Raw genomic sequence first — 25,058 nt, 5'->3', positions numbered from 1 at the left:
TGAAATATATGAACTGAAATGCATGAAATAAAAACTTAACATTGAGAAAGTCAGAAAAAATTAAATATTTTAAAGGGATGCAAAGAAGTTGGCTTTTTAGTTAAAACATAAAGAGGTTTGAAGATTAGACTAACAGGTTTGCAAAAAGGTACCTGCAAGTTATTTGTCAGACCTCATTGTTATGCAGGTGTCTTTTCTTTCTTTGTTTTATTTTATTTTATATTTGGGGCTCCTCCAGTTATCCTAACTCTTGTGAACTTTTAATTTCAAGAAGAATTTCTTTTGGAGAAGATAAAGTCACAAAGCACATGAATAATTAATAAAAACCCTGAAAAATATAGAAAACAATAAAATGTGAAGTGTTTGTTCATTTATTCCATAATATTTATTGAGGAGCTTATATTTAATATATAAAGAATACAACAATGAATTAATCATGACCCTTGCCTTCCGTCATATAATTTAGTTAAAGAAATAAGAAGAAATGTTAAAAAATGAATGATTCATCTGCAAATCTAGCATCTCAGTATGGTTTTAATTTTATTTTACAAGCTAATTTTATGGAAGTGCTCAAGAATTAAAATAGTATTTGCACCATATAACTCACTTCACACCATATACTCTGATTTTTAGATGTATTAAAAAATTTTACTGAGCATGTTAACAAAGCTTTAATTTCTTTCATAAACATCACCCTTAGAATGCATCATTCTGTATAAGATATAATTCTCCATTAAGAATGTGTTAGAAATATTCTTTTAAAAATTAACGTATAACAAGTATCATTCACCACTACTTGACAGTTTTGAAAATGGTAATGATACCTTAGAGTTTTCCTTAAGAAAAAAATAAAATTAAGTTAAAAATTTACAATCTCCATTCTAGATTAAATATTTTTTGAATAAGTATTTTTTGATGGAAAAAATCTTTCTTGTATAATAAATATGTACAACATTAAAATGAATTCTTAGCACTTAAGCAATTTGGAATAATATTAGCCTTTGTAAGCAAAAGGAAGTCCTAAAATGTTTCATGCCTAAAATGAGTAAGCATAAGAATAAGCAGTTGATTAAACAAATATGATCAAGCATAAAATAAGTTAGTATCGTCTTCCATTTTCTACCTTTTAGGGTCTAATACATGTATTCATAACATGGCATAAGTGAACTGAAAAACTGTATCTTTCTAAGTGACAGAAAACATATATTTCCAGCCACTGCTGTATTTAGAATTAGTTTATAAGCAATTGGCAACATGAAGGAGTTCTGTTGCTCCATCCTTTTAGATGTTAATGGTTTCCTTCTGTAAATGACTAATGATAGATTCTGTCTGGGTTTAAAAATAGAATTTTGCGTCACACATGAGTACATGTAACTGTGGCTTTGGCACTCCTTTAAGGGGGGCAGGGAGGAGACGCAAGTGAGCAATTTTATTATGTTTGTATTTGACTGGGAGAAAAGTAACCTCTGGATGACCTCAATGTCCCTAAATCTGAAATTCTAAACTTTGTACAGATGTAATAAATAATCTCATGGGGAGTGGGGGAAGGGGAGGGTCTTTATTTTTAGGCAAGGCAAAGTTTCCCTTTCCTTACTTAAGATTTTATTTTAGCAAGGAATTTTGAACAACTTCTTAAACTAACCAGGAACATGCATCTGTAGCAAAGCTTTATGTTAAAAGACAAGGAATAGCCGAATTCATGAAGTACTTCTCTAAAATATTTTGCTTCATTTTCAGTTAGGGTAGAATGAAGAAGAAGGAATTGATGGCAGTCTACTTATTTTTCATTCCACTAGAATTATTTATCAGTTGTTAAATTTCACAGCTCTGTACTGTTCACATGGAATTGTATAGGTCTGACATCTTGACAGGGGTAGGTCATAAAATAGTTAAGATACCCTCTCTGGGAAAAGAGAAGGCAGTTTAGAGGACAGGTAGAAAGGAAGTATACAGATAAGGTGTGCAGGTCTGCTCAGGGTTCCGAAGCAGTTTTCTGGAAAACTTGAAACTGTGGCCAAAGGGATAAGTAAGGCAGCATATAAGAAGGCAAGGTGCTGGCTATGGAAGTCAAGCACAGCTTCACAATGAAAATCAGATTTTCTTTCATGAAAGTAATTGAAATTAAACAGAGTATTAATCAGCAATGTTACCAAATAATTGGATCTTTCGAGAAAATAAAACTCTTGCTGAGAACCTACAAATCTGGCACTTTTATTAAAAAATTTGTGGCCGGGCGCGGTGGCTCAAGCCTGTAATCCCAGCACTTTGGGAGGCCGGGACGGGCGGATCACGAGGTCAGGAGATCGAGACCATCCTGGCTAATACGGTGAAACCCAGTCTCTACTAAAAAAGACAAAAAACGAGCCGGGCGGACGAGGGGGGCCTGTAAAGCCCAAGGCTAACTCGGAGGGCTGGAGACAGAGAGGGGAAATTGGCGTGAACCGGAGGCGGAAGCTTGCAGGTTGAAAGTTGAAAGGAAGCCGGCCACTGCCACTCCAAGGCCGGCGCAGAGCAAGGATCTCCGAAAATTTCAAAAAAAAAAAAAAAAAAAAAAAAAAAAAAAAAAAATTTGTATGAAATTTTGACAGTTAATTTGACAGTTGAAAATGTGGCAGGACTGTTTAAATAAATATTCCAAATGTAGTCTCACCCAGATTTGACTGACTTACTAAATTGCAAACCACCAAGATATCATGTACCTTTTATGACAGATTGTTTTGGCTACAGAGTTAAATTCAATGGCATTGATACTTTGTTGAAAATCTATAAAGTAAAACCCTCATTCCAATTTTCAGGACATAAACTTTTATAAACAATATCTGGATATTTATAAATTCTGCTCCTAGGAGAAAGTAAAAGTAAAATAAAAAAGTAAAACAAAATCAGAAAAATACTTATAACTCAGAATTTATGATAATTTCTGGAGGCACAGACTAAAGTTAAAGTTGACTTATTTCCTCAATGAACTACTGACATATTATGCAATACTTTTCTCTTGATTAGTGAAAGTATTATTTCTTGGTAGCACTCTGCTCTTTAAATATTCATAAGTAACAACACTGCATTTAAAAAATATTTTCCTATTACAAGTACTTGTTAAGTTTTCAAACTAATCTTTTTCCCCAAATCTGTAGTGAGTGACAGAGTAGGTGATGTTTAACTCTGGTAGGGTCAATCCAATATGCTGTGAATCTCAGTTCTACTATGTGCTTGCTAGACAAGTTATTTGAAGTCTGAGCCTCAGTCCTCTCATATGTAAATGTGGCTAAGAGCTACCCTCAATGGGCAGTTGGAAGAATAACATGAGTAAGTAAGCAATCTCTTACATGTTATGTTGTCAGCATTTAACAATTGATCCTTATCTTTGAGCCATTCATCACTTGCATTCCTGGATAACACGCTCCTCAGTTTATCCATCTACTCTACTGCTCATTCATTTTCAAACTCCATCATTGATTCTTCCTCATCTCCTTGATTTCTTAATATTTTACTGCCCCAAGGCTTAGTGTTTGAACTTCTGTTCTCTACTTACATTCACTCCCTTGGTGAGTTCTTTCAGTCTCATGGCTTTAAAGAACATTTATTTGTTAATGAATCCCAAGCTTGTCTATCCTGGTAGGAGTTCTCCATTGAACTCCAGTCTTATATCTATGTGGATATTTAATGGACATCTCAAACTGAATCTAATATCATCTGAGCTTCCCTCCCAAACTGATTCCTTCCCCATCTTAGTCAATGGCCACTTCAAGTTGCTCAGTCCCTAAATCTTACGGTTGTCCTTTACTCTCTCTCTGACCCCATATATTGGAATTGTTAGGAAATCCTGTTGGTTCTACCTTCAAAATATTTCTAGAATCTGTCATTGCTTATGAGCCCCATCCTCCTCCAAACCACCATATCTCTTAGTCTCCCTCATTGTGCCTTAGCACCTACAGACTATTCACACAGAGCACCCAGAGAAATCCTTTAATCATGCTAGCTCCCTGCTCAAAACCTCCTCCTGTCTTCCCCTTTTACTCATAGTCAGGACCCAGAAACTTCAACGGCCTACAAGACTCTACACCAGTGGTGCCCAGCCTTTTTGGCACCAGGGACCAGTTTCGTAGAAAATTGTCCCACTGACTGGAGAGGTGGGGTGGGGGCTGTGTGGGCGTGTGGGGTGGTTTCAGGATGAAATTGTTCTATCCAAGATCATCAGGCATTAGATTCTTTTTTTTTTTGAGACAGAGTCTCGCTCTGTCGCCCAGGCTGGAGTGCAGTGGCCAGATCTCAGCTCACTGCAAGCTCTGCCTCCCGGGTTTATGCCATTCTCCTGCCTCAGCCTCCTGAGTAGCTGCGACTATAGGTGCCTGCCACCTCGCCCGGCTAGTTTTTTGTATTTTTTTTTAGTAGAGACGGGGTTTCACCGTGTTAGCCAGGATGGTCTCGATCTCTTGACCTCGTGATCCACCTGATCCGCCTGTCTCGGCCTCCCAAAGTGCTGGGATTACAGGCTTGAGCCACCACGCCCAGCCAGGCATTAGATTCTTCAAGGAGTGCACAACCTAGATATCTTGCATGTGCAGTTGGGCTCATGCATCTATGAAAATGCAATGCTGTGGCTGATCTGACAGGAGGTGGAGCTCAGGCAGCAATACTTCCTTGCCCACCACTTATCTCCTGCTGTGTGACCCAGTTCCTAACAGGCCAGGAGGCAATACTGGTCTGTGGCCTGGGGGTTAGGGACCCCTGCTCTACACAGCCTGCTTCTCACCACCCCCTTCACTTTGCCCCTACTCCAACCCACAGTGTAACCTCTTTATCTCACCTCCTCCTGCTTCCCTCTTATTCAATCTTCCACATTACACTTCTTTAAAGTTGAAGAGGCATGTTTCTAACCTCTGGGCCTTTAAACCTACTATTCCTTTTGTCTAGAACTCTCTTCTTCCAGATACCCATTCTCCTCTTCACTTCTCTAAAATCTTTGTTTAAATATCCCCCTTTCAATTAGGCAATCCCTGCCTGCCTTATTTTAAATTGCAATCTTATTCCCTGTTGTTTCTCATCTTCTAATTTAAGATATAATTACTTATTTTGCTTACTGTCTATCTTCCTACATCAGAATGCAAGCTTTTGAGGACAAGAGTTTTTGGGTAATTTTGGTCACTGCAGTATCCCCAATAGGAGGCACATGATATATATTTGTTGAATGAATAATACGCTTAGTGTAGCACTTGGTATATACTAGATAGATAATAGGTATACAAAAACATTACGCTCCTTTCTATTGGTATTGTATAGATTAACTTAGACCTTTAGAATTCTCACTAATTGAAATGCAATCTGTCTTCTGATGTATATGTTTTGTTTGGAGTTATTTTTAGCCTGACTCCGGGCATCTGTGCTTGTCACTAATACAATCTTAGTGCACTAATCCATAGTAATGATGGATAGAACTTGAGCATCATTAGATACTGATGGATCTTACTGTATTCATTTGGTGTATTTACACGGCTATCTCTACCAAAAAATATCATTCAGGTCTCAGATAAAATGTCATCTCCTAAAAGGTGATATCTCAGCACTCTTTTTAATACCATTTACCTTCTCAATTCCTCCTACCCCATTCCCATCACTCCCTTGGACATTACTCTGTTTCTATATGTAACAATTATCATTACCTGAAACTGGCATGTTCATTTGTTGGTTTACTTGTCTATCTCCCCAAAGTGAGTGGAAGCTTCATAACAAAGAATCATCTGACCTCAGATGTCAATAGTGTCGAGGTTGAAAAACCCTGACTTACCTGTTTCCAGATTTATAGGTCATGTTGAAGTCTCTAGAGAAAGCAAGATATTAGCCTGCCTTTGTGGTACTGATAAAATGCAACTCCTGACCCATCCCCTCCAGCTCCTCTCCTTGATCATCATGAAAGCACATCTTTTCAGTTATAGGTTTCTAATCACCCTTGCCTTTCATGTAAGTCATTCTTCACATCATTGTAGCCTGGTGTGCATTACCTGCTGCTCATGGAGAACCACTTGACCTTTGAGAGGACTTCCCAGCGGTGCCACTGTCATAAATGGGTGCCAAACGCCACTGGCTGTTCTTGGGAAGATATCAAAAAGGTCCACAAAGAAGCCACTTTCCCCAGTCATATTCATAAAGTACAGGGAAGCAGGATTGCATGTAACCACATAGAGAGTATTTTGCTCATTTTCTGAAATGACAAAAAGGTGTTAATTTTGTGGCTGGCAACCAATTTTCTAATTGGCCAAGAGGTCTAATGAAAACTGAATCATGAATACACAGATGGAACACGGAGTTGGAACTCAGCAGATGATTTGTATCATGGGTTGATTAGGCTGAAAAGACCATGACAAGCAACTTAGTTTCGACCCTAAATGTAGATAGGGTCACAACTATCTATCTGAAAAAAATGGATTATCTATTTGTTCCCCAAAGAATGTCATAATATCTTGTGATAAAACCATTAAATATTAAACAATCCTAAATGTCAGGAAATTCTTCCCTGTATGACAGTAACATGCTTAGTGCTACAGTGAAGGTCTGTTCTCTTGTTGGTTCAGATGGACACCAGTTGGTCAACATCTTCTATCTGCTAATCTTGCATTTTCCAGACAGTTACTAGCTCTTTAAGATTTTCTTGCTGTAAATAAGTAATTCCATTAAAAAAATCTTAGCTCTATGGATCTTATTTTCCAAACTTTTGTTCATATTTGAGTATTTCTTACTGTAAGATCTCTGTCTTTTCAATCTGGGTACCTAAGTCCATTTCCTTCCATTTGAAGAAGTCAGTGCTTCTTCAAATTTCAAGTGCCTATGAATCACCTGGGGATCTAATAACACTGCAGACTTCAGGAGGTTTGGGGTGGGGTTTCAGATTCTGCCTTTCCAACAAACTCCCAGGAGAGGCTAATGCTGCTGGTTTGAGGTCCTCCCTTTTGAGGAGCCACACTCTGGACTAAGTTTCTCATAATCTCTAATGTGGGCACCGTTGAAGCAAGGGATTAAGCTACTTTTGCATAATAAACGGTATCAGCATCACCTATCACCCAGGTATCTATTTTACAGCGGTCATATTTTCCAAACCCCAAATTAAGACATGAGATACGACAATAAGATACGTCATTTAAATTTGGGACTACCTCACACCTGCAATCCCAGCACTTTGGGAGGCTGAGGTGGGTGGATCACGAGGTCAGGAGATAGAGACCATCCTGGCTAACACAGTGAAACCCCATCTCTACTAAAAATACAAAAAAATTAGCCGGGCGTGGTGGCGGGCACTTGTAGTCCCAGCTACTCAGGAGGTTGAGGCAGGAGAATGGCGTTAACCTGGGAGGTGGCGCTTGCAGTGAGCCGAGATTGCGCCACTGCACTCCAGCCTGGGCTACAGAGGCAGACTCTGTCTCAAAAAAAAAAAAAAAAAAAAAAAAAAAAATTGGGACTACCCTGAAAAATCTGGAACACGTGTGTGTCTGTATGTGTGCATGTGTACCATATCTATATATTATGTATAATGATATATTATACATATCACACATATTATATATAAAGATACAGTAAATTTAAATAAATAAGCTAACTGATAAGAAACACGAGTCAACAGAAGCACTGAAAAAGACATACTTCTTTAGTAGACGATGCAAACTGTAGATGTTACAGTGTCAATTATCAGAACCAAAGAATTTATAATTTATGGATCTTTTATAATGCTTCCATTATCAACACAAATAAGTTCTAGTCAACATTTATTGAGCACCTTCCTGCATAATATAGGGCACTGGGAATATAGTAAAAGTGTTAACAGAAATGTACTTAATAAACTCATTAACTATTCTCTCTTTTTGCAGGCATTAAATGCAGTTTAGTCTTTGTCTTAAACATACAGATACAAGATTGATATTTATCTTTTACCAAGTTTAAAAAACTGTATATTTTAAAAGCACATATTTTATTTAAAATGGCAGATTTGTAGAATAAACTATATCAATAGAACTTATAGGCAAAAAACAAGATACCAATTTTTGCCTCAACAATTCTCATCTTATCAAGTTAGAGACTCTCTCCCTTCCCCTAGCCACCACTTCTGTTTATATCACCTTAGTAACTGACAGCAGTTGAGGAACTTCTGCCAAAATGTACCCAGGGCCCACTGCATGAATCAGTAGGTAATGGCAACAGTCCAGAAGTGTGGATGCCAAAAATTCACATTCTTTATTTGCCATCCTTTACAATTAGAAGTTTAATGACTGCAAATCACTCCAGCCCTACTTTCATGGTTCATGTAATCACCAAACTGGAATCCCAGCCAAAAATCCCAATGTTTCTCCTTTTTATTTTTCCCTTCTATTTTTAGCACATGCCTGGGTGTGTTTAACTTTGTGCTACAATTGTAATGAGAAACAGACATATGCATACAAACTCAGCAGTGCTTATGTGGACTCCACAATAGCATTTTGTTAGGTTGTTAGAGGAAATTAGTTCTAAATTACATATAATTGCTATCCAATCCAAGAATGACAGACACCAAGTCTATCATAAACTTTTTTGATGTCTAGAGATTATTTTAATTCCTCTTTTAAAAAAACATATGCAGTAAGGAAAGATCAAAAGAATAAGCGGACATACCATGTGATGTAGCAATGTCACAGATTATATTCACTTCATTCAGCGGTATTCTCCAGGAGGCACATTCTTCAGTAAAGTTTAGGGATCTTTCTTCATGTCTTTCTATTGGATACTCCTGTATATTTATAAGTGCTGGACCCTATAATAAAGCAGTTATCTCAGTTAAGACATTTTGGTTGTCACCAAAATGTAGAAAAGCTAAAGTTCTTCCAAAATATAAACTTTAAATTCAAGTATTTAATATCCTGCTATCTCTTTTTTCAATGTATTGATAGGCTTAGTGCTCATAATAATAATAATCATACACTTGCATTTATAAATGCTTTCATATGTGCTATCTTATTTCTCACTTTTTCTTTTTACTCACAAAATATACCAGATGTAAAATCCTATAGCATTGCCATTTCCTCATTCCTTCCTAAGGTGACAGCCAGTTTTGAACTCCAAGTATCAGGACCCAGAGCTGTCCAAACCAGGAGAATAATTTGCAAATGAACGAGCCAGAGCCTGATACATTTCCATTGTGAAGAAGGATTTTTATGTCTTTACACAGAAATGTAATGGTTAAACTGGGTATTTTAAATTAAATGCAAAACATGTGGCATTTGAAATTTTTTAAAAAACCAAACTTACTGATAATCACTAGTGTTACTTATGAAAGAGTATTTCACACATGGTGATAATTATTCAATATAAATATAAGCAGAGTGCCTAATTTAATAATGTTAAGAATATTAGTTCTGGGTACTTAGATATGACTTCTTGAAAGAACACTAGAGATGTAAGCAAAATTCCAATGATTTGTATGCCCTACAGTCCTTAATCAAAAATATTTGGACTAGATATTGGCATCCATGTCCCCTGCCCACCACCCCTCTTCTATGTAGTCTATATCTCAGGGGCTAGGGGAATAAGAAACTGCATTTCTCATACTCCCTTTAGAAAGGGTCCTGGTGGCCAGGCACAATGGCTCACGCCTATAATCCCAGCACTTTGGGAGGCTGAGGCGGGTGGATCACAAGGTCAGGAGATCGAGACCACTCCGGCTAACATGGTGAAACCCCGTCTCTACTAAAAACACACAACATTAGCCGGGCGTGGTGGAGGGCGCCTGTAGTCCCAGCTACTCGGGAGGCTGAGGCAGGAGAATGGCGTGAATCCGGGAGGTGGAGCTTGCAGTGAGCCGGGATCACGCCACTGCACTCCAGCCTGGGTGACAGAACAAGACTCCGTCTCAAAAAAAAAAAAAAAAAAAAAAACAATAATAATAAATACAAAGCGTTCTGGAAATGATTTAGGTTTTGCCAATTAAATGCACTTGAATGAGATCTGGAAGGCAGAAAAGAGGTAGTGGCCATCTTCCTGCAGTGATAGCAGACAAGGAGGCTCTGACAAAAATGAACAGTCAGATTAGCACATGTCTGGGTGTGTTTCCCTTTGTCTTACTGTAAGGGTTGACAAACTATGGCCTGCAGGCCAGGTCTGACCCACAGCCTGTTTTTTTTGTAAATAAAATTTTAGTGAAACACAGCCACTTCCACTTGTTTATGTACTGCCAAGGCTGCTTTTGTACTATATGGCAGAGTTGAGTGGTTGCAACAGAATCTGTACGGTTACAAAGCCTAAAATATTGACTCTGTGGTCCTTTAGAGAAAATGTTTGCTGACGTTGCTCTACTGTGCTGCCCTCAGCAGCAGCGATGACAGCAGAAGCAGAAATACTGATCTTGAAATTACAAGTCCAGTGTTGCCCCTCAACTTCTGTTCCTGCTGCCCTTTCTAATGATTTTACAAGCATCTAATTTCTCACAGTAAATTCCTTTCTGCTTGAAATACCTAGAGGGACTTCTATTGCAACTAGTGACTGATAGTTCTTTCCTTTACTTTCACATGAAGACTGAACCTGGCAACAACGTGTGGCTAAAAGAGACCAAAATCAAAAGCACAAAGTTTTAATCCTATTAGCATAAGACAAGTATCACAGAGCAACTTTCCTAGGAAAATATGTAACATACCAGACTTTCATCATCCAATTAGCTCTTTAGATATTCTAGCTAGCCTTTAGGAATTGTCTACTGAGAGGCCAGCCTGATTAGAAAGTTAGAGCAGAAGCTAAAATAACATCAGAACAAACCATTTCTGAGATTGTTTGGATTATCTCCAGGGAAGATACAGCAAAATTTATAAGGTTCAATATTTTAAGAGAAAATAATGATGATATTAACCTTTATGTCTATATGATGAGTTTCCACTGGACACAAGAGTTTTTGCATCCCACTTCTTGCCTGACCAATTGTCCAGTAGCCCATGAACGTCTGTTCTGGCAGAGGCAACCTGTTAAGGATGATTTGCAAAGTAAATATTTCTTATTGTATCCAAGTCATAGAAAAAAATAACAAGCCATCTATTACCAACCACACAAATAAATTTGAAGAACGCTTTACTTAGAAGTGAGTTATACTTCATTTCATTAAAAGACAGTGTATAAAATCATGTTTAAAATATACTTTAAGACAAAAAGGATCCCACATTTCAGAAACTCAGAAGGTAAGGCAAGGTCCTGTTTCTACCTTAATGACAAATATAATTGATTTACATACATACTCCTTTGAATTGCAGTAATTTAACATCTACACTTCTGGTAGAGTATAGGAAAACTTTTTTTAAAAGATTGGAGCAATCTATCAATTTTCTCAGTCTATTCTTTTTTTTGAGACGGAGTTTCACTCTTGTTGCCCAGGCTGGAGTGCAATTGTGTGGTATCGGCTCACTGCAACCTCCGCCTCCTGGGTTCAAGCAATTCTTTTGTTTTAGCCTTCCTGAGTAGCTGGGATTACAGGCATGCGCCACCACGCCTGGCTAATTTTTTATTTTTATAGAGGTGGGGTTTCTCCATGTTGGTCAGGCTGATCTCGACCTCAGGTGATCTGCCTGCCTTGGCCTCCCAAAGTGCTGGGATTACAGGCATGAGCCACCGTGCCCAGACTATTCTTTTAAATTTGGAATCAAATAACCAAGAGTACACGATACTACTAGTCCCACTTTGTATGTTGTATATGGCAAGCTTCATAGACTTTATTTGGGCATCTTAATTTTTTTACTTTGAATTAAAACATAAAGTACATACTAAAATGTCCAGATAAATATGCCAGCTCTGCACGCATGTGTAACCAGTACCCAAAGAGGTAGAGCATTACTGGAATCCAGAGGCACCTGTGGGGCCACTTTCAGCACTAACCCACCAAGGGAGCTATATGCTGATTTCTAACGCCATCATTCTGTAATTTAGATTCCCTTTTATTTAAAATGACTTTCAAATAAGGTGATTTGCCAAAACCAACATGGCAATACTAAAGTATAAAACAGCAGATAATTTTTTTTAAGACTTCATTTTTTTCCTTTGAGACAGGTTCTCACTCTGTCACCCAGGCTGGAGGGCAGCAGTGCAATCACAGCTCACTGCATCCTTGAATTTCTGGACTCATGATCCTCCTACCTCATCCTCCTGAGTAGCAGGAACTATAGGCATGCAAAACTATGCGTGGCTAATTTTTGTATTTTTAATTTTCAGTACAAGTAGTAGAAGCAGGGTCTTGCTGTGTTGCCCAGGCTGGTCTCAAACTCCTGGACTCAAGTGATCCTCCTGCTTCAGCTTCCAAAAGTGCTGGGATTACAAGTGTGAGCCAAGTCTTCACTTTTTAATCATACTATCTTTTATTTGAGTCTTTAAAATAGGAACCATTGATTTGTCATTTAATGCATTAGAAATTTAGTGATTCAGAGTTAAAAGCTCTCTAAAAATAAAATGCACATGGTTACAAATTGAAATGTATCCTTGGAATGAGTTTGATGATCATTAAAAGAACACGTTTATATTTAGAAATTATTTTATTTGCAGTAAAAAAGTAGTCTGACATAATATTTCCATATGCTTAATAAGATCATGTAAGGCTAAGATTTTTTTTGCATAAAAGCAAACATTCTAGTAGAATATGCTTTTCATCCCTTTTGAATGCTAATGTTTATCACAAGAGGAAAGAAAAAGAAACTAACACTGAAATTCTTCTAAATCATATGACATAAATGTCTCAAAAGCACACACACACACTTTTGAATCTATTGTCTAAAATATATTTTAAGTATCTGGACAATTATCTCAATTGGTGACCCACTTACTTCCATCTTTTCACCAGGAAAGAATGTGTGTGTGCAGAGGGTCAGGAGGAGGGTACTGAATTAGGGGAATAAAGGGGTCTTACAATTACTGTTTTCTTTCTTTTGAATGTAATAAAAATACATTTCTGTGTTAACAGGCCAGATCTTGAAAACATAGACGGGGATCTCTCTTTTAGTTTAGGGAATAAACTCTATTTTACACTTGCTTTCAGCAGTTAACCGAAGAAGAATTGGGGCTCCAAATGTAGAAACAGGAAAATAAAAGAAAGAGATACACTTAATAATCTGCCAGCATAGAAGACATAATGTAACAGACTGCAAGGGATTTGGGTTTTAGTTCCAGTTCTTTTATTAACCTACTATATAAACTTGGGAAGGGGAAAGTCCATCGTTTTCTCTAAGTATTAATTTCTTTCTTTTTTCGCCTTTTTGACTTTGCTTAATATTAATTTCTTCATTTGTGAAATGAAGGGAATGATCTGTAAAGTTCCTTACAGCTTGGGGAGTCTGTGATGATCAAGGAAGAGAGTAGAGAGAAGTGTCACTGGTAAGTTTTATAGTCTTGCATTGTCTTGATACTCTGAAGTGAAAATAAATAATCAGAATGAAAATATCTATACTTACCAACAGAACAGATCCCCTGATAGATACACATGCTTTAATAAAGCATATAAAAACAAACTCTGGATACATCCCAAATTGGTTCTTTGAAGACAACAGAAACAGTTTCACATCTTGAAATTTAATTTAATTCAGGGGAGATCATTAATTAAATGATCTTTGGTTGATACGTAGCCTAAAAAATTGATCTAATATATTCTTTCATAAATCTTACAAAACTATCATACAAATGTTTTAAAAAAAAAACCTTCATCCATTTGAGAAAAAGTAACTTTGCTCAACTTTCAGGTTTTACTGACAATGCCAGGCATGTTCATAAAATCTGGTTTGAACTTGCCAACTCATTCTAAATAACAGTCATGGAAATTATACGTTGCCTGGCTCTATATAAAAATAGCACTGGCTGTTTGGTTGGCAGGGTATGGGAAGGACCTTCAGGTACCCTATATAGAATCTATTCCAGAACCACATAACATGATGCTATTGGCAGTAATAACTAAACTGAAAGACACATAACACAGGGTGTCCTGGAGTTACACAATCAAACTGACACCATTCTGTCCCTTGGTAACATGGGATATTATTGTTTCTGGACTATTACTGTAGGCTCTAGGCTGGCCAAACTGAGGTAAATCCAAGCCCCTCATTTATTTTCTACTACTAAGACCTCCGAATAAGCTGTGGGAAAATTTGACCATTACTAACTTTCTCTCCCTTGGTAAGTTAGTAGTTAGGGGAAAGCGGAAGCATTATATTATATTTCGGTGCATGAGCAAGCTTTGAAATTTGAAACATAATCAACATTAATTTAGGGGAAACTCTAAATAACCAGTTAGCAAAAGCCCCTCTATTCTCTTAGTGAACTATGTCATCCAACTCTGACCAGACGTAAGTTTTAATATCTGGTTTGATTAAAACAATAATGGCATTTTCCATGGCTTTAAGACTTTGTCACTTGTATTGTTTAACTTTGTTAAAGTCCCAGCTAGAATGATGTGTGAATTTGATTTCATGGGGAAGGAGGAGGAACTTAAGGCCCATAAATAGCACTGTTTTTTATCTTCAATGTCATTCATGAATTTATGTTTTTTTAAAACAGTGAAGTATTTTAGTTCCTATGTTTGGTGTTTCTTAATCCCTTGTGGAAATGATAATAAGGATCTGGAAGTAAAAGTTTGGACTAAAAGAAAGGTGAGTATCGCAATTACGACTCAGGTCAAATTATAGTACTTGAGCAAGTTACAGAAAGAACAAAAAAGGTTTTCTTTTGTTTTAAAACACACATACAATTCATAACATGATGCATATGGACACCAAAGTCAAGTACTATAGTCTGAATGACATGCAAGAGATTTGTCTAAGACTGCTTCCATAAATTGGTGAGCTGGGTTTTAAAGAGTATGTTCTGGCAAATTTCTGCCTTCTCTGAACATTTGCCAACACTATTTTTGGAATATGAAAGAAAACACATGAAAAAGATTTGGATCTTTCTAGGGGCATTATGCAATTGGAAGTTGTTGACATACCTATTATCAACAATTCCTAAAACATTTCCTTACCACAAGAACTACTAATTTTCATGGGAATAATGGAACCCTTCAGGGCTGTTCCACCAAATTTCAAAAATTCAACAATTACTACCATCTTTGAGAAGAAAAATAACAACTCCAATTTTAGCAGGCCTCACTCATTCCTGATGTTTTAAATCTAACTTCCGGCAAAAATTAAGTTGGGTTGTCCAACAAAGTTCACTGGAGCCTTTCATGGAATAGCCCTGACTAATAATTCTGACTTTGTGCTTATCCCTTCCTCTCAGTCTCAGCTACCTCAAACTCTTACTTGCTATTCCTGAACATGCTATGCGTTTTCATGCTTCCAGGAGGCCATTACCTCCACTTAGAATTCCTTTCTGCTCCAGCCTCCTTGGTGAAATCCTTCTTATTCCCAAGTGCCAATTCAAATGTTACTCCCACTTGCATTACTCCCCACTCCTCTATATTCCTTTCTGGGAAAAATGAATTCCTTACACTTCTGGGTTTCCACATAAATTTATACATACAAAACTCCTAGAAACTCTTAGAATAAAGTTCTATGGAATCTGTAATTTTCACATTAGAGACCTGAGAGAGAAAAAAATTTAAAGAGCAGGTCAGAACTAAGAAATCCCTTAAAATATTTTCATATGTACTAAAAGAAAAAGCCAGCACATTACAGAGAGATAATACAAATGCCCCTTTACATACTTTAGTAACAATGGATACCATTATTAATTCCCAGTAATATGTTCCTTTATTTGCTAGAAACTTCAGAATGTCACTTCTCTACCGTCTCACAGGATGTTGGTAAGTCAATTTTGCTTTGCTACAAATGATGTATATGTGAGTATTTGTACATATTTTCCCTTTCTGTGCTTGGTTCTGCATTTAGAAATCAGGGCTTCCACTTCATAACTTAGACTTGTATACCTCTGCCACCGAGGTCCAGAAGAGATCACAGAAATGCAGAGTAATCTAGATTTATGAGATGGAAGATTTTGGGAAATTTGCTATTCTTGGCAGGCACTTCTCAAATATACTCCCCGAACCCAGAATGACACTGTAGTTTAGTGCTGTTGCCCAGTGTCACTCAGTGCCAATGCAGATGTTGTCAGCTTGCTCCACACATCTCTGGCTCTCTTCCTCCTCACAGAAGTTGCCAGACTACAGTTTTGGGGCCAGGGTTTCCTTTCCTTAATCTTTCTTCACGTTTCACTGAAAAAATGTCTTCTCTCTTTCTGCCATCTGCTTTATCAGCTGCATCTTAGTATTTTCTAATCTTATGTTCTTTCCTTTTCTAATCATCCACAACAAGATAACCGGGACTGAAACTCTCCCAGTTGTTGAAAACTTTCCCAGAGAAAAATTTCCTGTATTTCTCACAAGAAGGACTCACAGGATGAAAACTCTACTGTGAATATAGCACTTTGAATATAACATTGCATAATAAGGTTGGTAGTTTTACATGTTTTCCTTACTAGAGTGTTAATGCATCGAGAGTAAGCCTTACACCTTACTCATTTGGATCTCTAGTATTCAGAATCCATCAGTTCTGCCACCTAATCCTCTCTTGCTGTTGTACTTCTATTTCATTGCCACCGCCACAATGTGGGCCTCATTCTTCATCACCTGGGTTACTGCAACTGCTTTGCAACAGGTCTTCCTGCCTTTAGGTTCACCACCTTTCAGTTTATTACCTTTAGAAAACCAAAAGGAGGAGTCTTTTAAATTAGAAAGGTAACCATGTTGTTCTCTGATTGAAACTCTGATCTCTTTCTTTCAGCCTCACCACTCAGCATGCTCTCACTTAACCCCGAGTTAGTTGCCAAACAGTCTTTAGTTTCCAAAATGCACCATGTTTTCTTAAAATGTCTCCAGTGTTCTTCCCTTCTTTATTTGCCTGGAGAATACTTTAATGATCCAGCCTCTCTCTCTTTACTGACTCTTCCCTAGGGCAGATGGCTGCAATCCTGAGTCTTGGTTCCCTCTTGTGGGGCTCCAACTTCACATGAGTCACTCTGTCTCTCTTTTTTTTTTTTTTTTTTAAGGAAACAGGGTCTAGCTATGTTGCCCAGCTGGAGTGCATTGGCTATTCACAGGTGCAATCATCGTGCTCCACAGCCTTGAACTTATGGGCTCAAGGAATCCTCCTGCCTCAGCCTCCTGAGTAGCTGGGACTACAGGCATGCACCACCACTCCTGGCTACAAGTCAGTCTTTCACTTGACAGCTTTCCCAGTTAATTGTGATGGCTTCGAAGGCAGATGATAAGTCTTCGTCACCTTTGTAATTCATACTCCCTATATGCTGTTTACCACTAAGTAAGTGTCTGGTAAATGAAAGAATGTTTGGTTATACTATAACTGCCAACATTTTGACCTACTTGTTTTTCATCTCAATGGCAATTTGCAAACTACTATGGTAAATTTTCGCTTTGCATTCTGATTACATGTCGGCCATCTCCTTCACTTACAAGCCTCAACGAATGATGCACTCTACTTTGCAGGTTTATTTAGAAATGATAGCTACAGGTGGGGATTGGTGATTTCTATTCAGCTAGGAGACAGGCTTTCATAAAACATCACTTTTAAATGCTTAAGGGATCAAGAATCATTCTGTGCTACTGCATGCATGAGAGAAAATTCACAGATCTTGAAAGTTTCTACGTAGATTTGATATTTTCTTATTTTTTGTATCCCCATAAATGAGCTAAAAGCAAATGGAATAGCTGTGAAGCTACTTCATAATATGGCAAGAGAATAGAAGGCAAAGACTATGACAATATAAAACTCATCATCACTCTTCTGCTTATGACACTTTTGAGGTGTCATTAAGTAGACCTTATCATTTTTGAAACTAACAGCTCTTTTCCGAAATGAAATTAAATAGTCATTCAGAGTGGAATTGTACACCTTAGAACTCCACGATCAACATCATGAACTTATTTGAAAAAAACTATGATTACAAAAGGAAAATTATGGCATATAATAGTTTGGGAAAATGAAAGAAAGGCACAAAACTTTAAACAAAGAATATTTTATGTTAGTATGATAAACAGTAAATTGATAATCATTCTGACTTTCAAAGAGAAATCTAATAAAATTATTCCAAAGACAGGCCCTGGCAGGGGGTGTTCTTTTTGATGCCTCTGATACTTTGAAGACTCCATAGTTATTCTCTGTTAGAGAAGTAGCAGCTGCTATTGATGGCACAACTATGTAAACTTTTAAAGCAGAAAACCAATTCTAGGCAGATATCCTTTCAAGGACAAATTCAAAAGAGATGAAGCTTTCTGTCTGCAAATATGCACACCTGGCACTGCTCTGAAAAGATAAATACTAAGTACAATCCTGTAACACACACTGAAGTACACACAAATGAAAACACAATCTCAGCTACTTTAATCAGGGGTAATACTAAAATATCAATGGAATTGAGGGCAAAGAACTTGGGGGCACAGAGAATGAATATTTAAATATTTTATAGAATGTGTGTCTCCTGGAGAAGACAGGGAGAGAAAAACACATGAAGGTAACTTCAGAGGATAGAGACAATTTCTCTGTATGCTTATTCTTAAAATTACAACCATCTTTGAGAAGAGTCTATAAATTTGTGTTCCAAATCAAGAAGAAATGATGGCTAGTATACTTCTTATATATGGTGGTCATACAAAATTTTCTAAGGTTTTTATTTTTCTAAGTGAATCACCTTGTGTTTTATTTCTTGATCCACCATATGTCACAAGAAAAGAAAAATTAAATGAGAATGAAGAGGTCTCCAAAATGATCTCTGTTGTGCCAAAAGTCTCTATTTATCTGCTTTGTGGTTACTCTTCATTTTGAACTATGGCTAAAATCGAAGCATCTGAATCTGTTATAACTCCTTGAAGAATAAGAATTTGTATATTATATGTACATGACATCATGGTCAATGATGAGTTCCAAGTTGTTTACTTAAAATCCCAAAGTCCTTTTAAGCCAAAACTATTGATAATTTTCAATATGTAAATAACTAAACTGATTTAGAAATTCCTGACCATCTACATATCAATCTGTTTATATCATCCTTAGAATTGGAATTAATATTACATATAGCCCAGCTCTACCCCTGCTTTCTAACCTCCAGCAAGCTATGTAAATTCTCTGTGCCTCAAATTCCTCATCTACAAGATGCAATAATATTATATATATGCCACTGGTCCACTGTGAGGATTATATAAATTTATGTAAAGAAAGTGCTTGGAAATATGTCTAGTACTTAGTTATCTATAAATGTTCCTACTACCATCATCAATATTATTGTACTACCATCATTATTACCATTATTATGAAATATAATCATAACATTGTTGTTGTTATAATTATATTTAGAAGTAGAGTATTTACATTTCATTGTTGATCTATGAAATGACAATTTTCCCATCTTAAGAACTGTAAAGTAAGAGTGACATACAAATTTAAGATAAAATAGTGTATAAGTTTCTTAAAATGGAAATTTGGTGAAAAAGACAGCATTTTTTTTTCTTTCTTTAAAACAAATGTTTTCCCGGTATAGCAGATTTCATAAATTATTCTGAAACACACTTTTTAATTTGGAAGTGCTAATGTGCTAGCAGTATGTTTATTCCCAAATAAAAGAAAGTTCAGACATAAAAGTCCACTTGAGGAAAAAACAGGCAAACTTTGCTTTAAAGTTTATATTTATAGTTGTCTATATTTAAGTATAGCAGATTATCTATGGCTTTGGTTGGATGTTTGGACCTAATTCTCTTAAAATATATATGTTACAAAGATATTTCCAATAATAACGTTTAAAATTCAAGAGTTTCAATTTTAACGTAAATCCTCCTATCTCTCCCTACAATACTGACAAAATGACATTAATACACGCAACACACACATACAACATCAATTGTCTTGTTTCTCTATAGGACAAATCCCATTTTGAGTGTGAGGATGATCATCTCTTCTTGATTCATAGATGGCATACAGTTGTTTCTCCACGGGACAAATGTCACAGAATTAAATTCAACCCCCATATAAAGCATACTATTCGTATTTTTAAAAATAATTTCTCCCAGTGTACTTCCTTATTTAGTTATGTTTACCTTCTCTTGGCATGTCCTTTCCCATATATTAGAAACTTAAAAGAGGAGCAATAACAAACCTCAGGAAGTACTAGTGAAAAGGGGCAAATGCACTTGGTAGGTGGGGTCTAGGTAGGCAATTCTGATACTGGTACTAAGGTCTGGGAATATATTTGTAGATAAGGAAGAAGAGCTCCATTATTGCAGGATCGAGTAAAATAAAATAACCACCCAGTAAGACTCAGTCTAAAAATACCAGGTTTAGCAAAAGTTTATTAAAGAAGACAAGTTAAATTCACCTTATCACATTGGGCTTTCAAAAAATGTGCAGAGACCTGTGACATAGATAACATCACTGCACTCTTTAGGAGAACAAAAGGGAAAGTGACAGCATCTCTCTTTTTGGGAATTTTGCAAAAGAACACAAAAATAACATCACCACTACTGAACAGACAAGTATATTCTGATTTCAGTTGAGGAAGAAGGTGCTATAGACAACTACACAAACAGTGGTTTAGTATTATCTCGGCCCATGTAAAAAAAATTCCCCCTTCTAAAACATCTGCCTTATATCTGTTTTTAGCTATATGTAGTGGGTGGCCAATTATCTTTCCAACCCCACCCTAAGTGTGGGTATGATCATCTTGTTCTAGTTTCAGTGTAACTTTACTCCCATCAATAAGCATTGCAGTTGGATTAGAGAACATGAAATTTAAGTTGTAGTGAGAACTGTTCATTCAGGGCAAAAAGATACTAATAGTTCTAAACCATTTTATCCTTCTTCCTTAGGAACTGAAATCCAAAGTGTATCTTCCCCACTAACAGCACCTGCAGAGCTGGGTAGAAGCAGCCTAGAAGAACTGGTTTAGCAAAAGGTCTAGAAAAGTCAAAGTGAAATCAAAGACTGCATGGGGAAGACTAACTTCTCAGTGGTCTATGTGATTACCATCAACAGTACACTACTTGGGGGGCAGGGGCGGAGAGGGGAATGAAAAGTATTAGTATCACATATTTTAAGTTTGTTTTACAGATGAGATAAACATTAAGAATACATTAAAATTCAAAAGATGTTAGAATAGAAAGGAACTTTACTGATGATCTACAATGAAGATAATCACATATTCTGGCTTGGCCAGGGCAGTCTTATTTTAACTCTTTTATAGAATTATTGTCAACAGCTTCCCCTGCCTTTCTCAAAATGTCCTGATTTAGATGGTAAATCAAATACTTTTAAAATAATTTCTCCCAGTGTACTTAATANGTCAAAGTGAAATCAAAGACTGCATGGGGAAGACTAACTTCTCAGTGGTCTATGTGATTACCATCAACAGTACACTACTTGGGGGGCAGGGGCGGAGAGGGGGAATGAAAAGTATTAGTATCACATATTTTTAAGTTTGTTTTTACAGATGAGATAAACATTAAGAATACATTAAAATTCAAAAGATGTTAGAATAGAAAGGAACTTTACTGATGATCTACAATGAAGATAATCACATATTCTGGCTTGGCCAGGGCAGTCTTATTTTAACTCTTTTTATAGAATTATTGTCAACAGCTTCCCCTGCCTTTCTCAAAAATGTCCTGATTTAGATGGTAAATCAAATACTTTTAAAAATAATTTCTCCCAGTGTACTTAATATTTTAAAATATTAAAATATTTAAAATATTTTAAAATATTTAAAAAAATCAAATAGATAAGCTATTTATAAGAAAAGGCCCTCTATACCAATAGAGAATTAGTTAAGTAACTTCTCTAAATTCAAATGACCAAAACAGAATGGTGAGCTCTTTGAGGGCTCTTTTCACCTGTTTTTCCACGTCTGATCTGGCTAGACAGGTGAACATATGACTAACTGCTAAATTCCCAGGCCATTACTTTGTTCACTTCGTCATCCTACTCTCTCTAAGTACAAGGTTGATAATTTGATAGAAATTGCTATGGAACCTGTGAATTTCATGAAGGGCAATAAAAGAACACTACTTTTGAGTTGCCTAACTTATTGCAATTAACATATGAGGAAAAAATTGCTCTGAATGACTGTGGAAATTATAACCTACTATGAGCTCCTTCTAAAAGGAAAATTCACTCTTCCTTCACATCTGCTTAAGTCTATTTCTAGCTATATGCGTTTGGGGGACAGCTAGTTGTTTCCATTCCCTTGTAATGCAAGAGTGTCACCAACTTGTTTCCAGGCTCAAAGTACTTTTGCTTCTACTCGTAAGTACTAGAGTTAGAATTAACTTGCCATAGCAAGAATTTTTCTGTTTAGAACTGAGGATGACAATGAATAAGTTAAACCATTTTTAGTTTCTTCCTTAGAAACTAAAATTGCTTTCGAAGTAAAATTTTCTCATGATTAACCTTACCAATTAATATGTATTTTAATTTTATGTATAGTCGTACAAGAGTAGAAAAAGAAATCGTTTTAAAATCATGAGCTTAGTTCCCATAAAGTCAGTACTCTAATTTTATAAATTTGTTAATGGTAATAAAAGTCATCTTATTTCCAGCTAAAATAAAGAGAGTTTACAAAAGGAAGTAAATAACTTAAGTTTGCATATTAAAGAAAATTTCTAATAGAAATCTTGCATATGAAAGAGAATTTCTTGAACTCTCTTATACAGACAATATGTTATACCCATTAAATTACTGACCTAGTTTCAAATGCCCATAAGGACTGCTAATCAATCAGTAAAATAGCATTGTGCCAAAAAGATATGTGCATTTGCAATTGCCACCCGGTCATTTTTCTGGAAAATAATTTACTTATTCATTAATAATATAAACCAATGCACGGATAATATAATTTCTAAGATAAGTCCATCTTGTTCTTTTAACACAGAAGGGAAATATTTGTTTCTCTTTTAGAAGTTCCTGATACTTTAATAATTTATGTCTATTGGCATATATCCTGACAAGTTTTTATAATGACTTCAAAGAATCAATAAATGTGGATGAGTATACACCTTGGAGATTTTATAAATATATATATATACACATACACCTTTTTTTTGCTAATCACTGATTTATATTTATATATAATCAGTGATTTATATTTACATTTAACACATTTTGTCTACAGAAAGATAGTGTCTCCTATTTGGGGCTAAAATTGAACAGTAATTTAAAAGTGATTATTATCCCCTCTGAATTTATAATTAACTATTTTTATAGACAAAGATGGTATTAGATGCATTATCCGTAAGTTAGGCATATTGAAAACTATTTTCTAGTGAATTTGTGCTGACTTAATTACTCTACTGAAAAACTCTGTCAATTACTTTTCTGGTCAACACTATATGTGCAAGATTCTTAACTAACATTAAGTAGCAGCCTATGATTGTAAAATAAAGGGTAGGCAACTAGTTTGCATGAAATAAACCCACCAGTTCTTACTACCTCTTTCATCTATGAAGCTGACATAAGTAACCAAAAATCTCTCTAGTTAACATGATCATAAATTTGGAAAATTATCATAAAGAAAACTATATAGTAACAGAAATAAGAACATATCAACTAAATGTACATTATCTCTTTATGTGGTTTTCATGTTTGTACAATGGTGTGCACTGGGTGAAACCCCATCTCTACTAAAAAATACAAAAAAAAAACTAGCCGGGCGAGGTGGCGGGCGCCTGTAGTCCCAGCTACTCGGAGGCTGAGGCAGGAGAATGGCATAAACCCGGGAGGCGGAGGTTGCAGTGAGCTGAGAACCGGCCACTGCAGTCCAGCCCGGGCGACAGAGCGAGACTCCGTCTCAAAAAAAAAAAAAAAAAAAAAAAGAAATAGTAATATTCATAATAATTCAACAAAAGGACTGAGACTGTTAAAGAAACAAATATTTCCCTTTATTTGACTGTATTACATCTACTCATGGGACATACATAATAATCAAACTTTTCAATTTACAGGCCTATAAATAATGCTATTTAACTGAAAAGCAGCCAGCAAATAGCAACATATACATATATTTGAAAAGCTTACTCATAAAAGTAATTTCTATAGCAAATCAGTTTTGTAGAATGCAATGGTAAATCAAGAACTATCAGCATTTAAGAATCAGAAGAATATTGATCAATAGTGAATTTGCCTTACTCCTTTGCCAGTTGCACACTGGTAGGCTTTGCTCCAATAGGTATCCCGTATTTGTGTAATGTGTTAATCAATATCTCCCTCATGTCGTTGTTGTAGGAATCAAAGTCAAACACATTTCGAACTACACTGGAGAGACCTTCACTGGGAAATTTCTGTATTAAAAAAAAATTCCCTTATTATGCATGTGATAAAATATACAACATTATAAAGATTTATGAAATGGATAGGACAATAATGATCAAATGAACTATAGCAGAAATTTACTGGCCTCGTCAGATAAGCAGGTAGTAGGAATGTAGTCATTTTTCTCTTTTAATGTTTGCTCAGATGACTTAACAATATTTTCCTTTTTAAATAAATGCCAGAATTTGAGGGGAAACAGTTCCTACTCTCAAATGTTAGAGCAGTGCCTAGATCCTGGTGTCAGTGATTGTCACTGCTTTCTGAAATCTCCTGCCTTTAATATGAGTTCCAGATCGAACAGTTAAAAAATGCTAGTTAAGTAAAGGAGCGTGTTAAATATCTATACAGAAGTTTTCAGAAAAGTCAGTCTGTGAATAAAGGAAGAAGATAAAGCAACAAGAAAAGAAGGAAAGAACATTAAAAAGTACAAACAACAGAGGAACAGGGAGCAGTAGAGGGCAAGAAAACAAGTATGACTACAACTGAATTTACACTGCTCATGTCCTCTGAGTCCTTTCCTGGGTCTGCTTTGCTTTTCTTTAGGTGATAGGTTCTGAGCTAGCTGAAATGGACTTATGGTTTTATAGGCAGAACAAAGCTTTTATTTTTAATCTTGTTTTTTCCATGTTTTTAATTGACAAATAATAACTGTATATATTTATGGGGTACAATGTGATATTCCAATGTATGTATGCCTTACAGAATGGTTAAATCACACTAATATAG

At 36.2% G+C, this 25,058-nt stretch overlaps 1 protein-coding gene across 1 annotated transcript in view; it reads right to left on the bottom strand.

The window, feature by feature from the left end:
* The window catches only part of VWA8 (von Willebrand factor A domain containing 8), a 384,129-nt gene that overhangs the window by 120,424 nt on the left and 238,647 nt on the right, over window positions 1-25,058 (bottom strand). The window contains exons 26-29 of the mRNA XM_017850208.1: window positions 24,150-24,301; window positions 10,859-10,967; window positions 8,635-8,773; window positions 6,000-6,199 (exon numbers count right to left, since the gene is read on the bottom strand). Coding sequence (XP_017705697.1) covers window positions 6,000-6,199; window positions 8,635-8,773; window positions 10,859-10,967; window positions 24,150-24,301 — 600 coding nt within the window. The remainder of the gene's footprint in view (window positions 1-5,999; window positions 6,200-8,634; window positions 8,774-10,858; window positions 10,968-24,149; window positions 24,302-25,058) is intronic.

The sequence above is a fragment of the Rhinopithecus bieti genome, unplaced genomic scaffold, assembly GCF_001698545.2.
Source record: "Rhinopithecus bieti isolate Rb0 unplaced genomic scaffold, ASM169854v2 scaffold_32955, whole genome shotgun sequence".
NCBI lineage: Eukaryota > Metazoa > Chordata > Mammalia > Primates > Cercopithecidae > Rhinopithecus > Rhinopithecus bieti.
The sequence above is the reverse complement of the archived record's forward strand: the minus strand, read 5'-3'. Positions and strand labels throughout refer to the sequence as shown.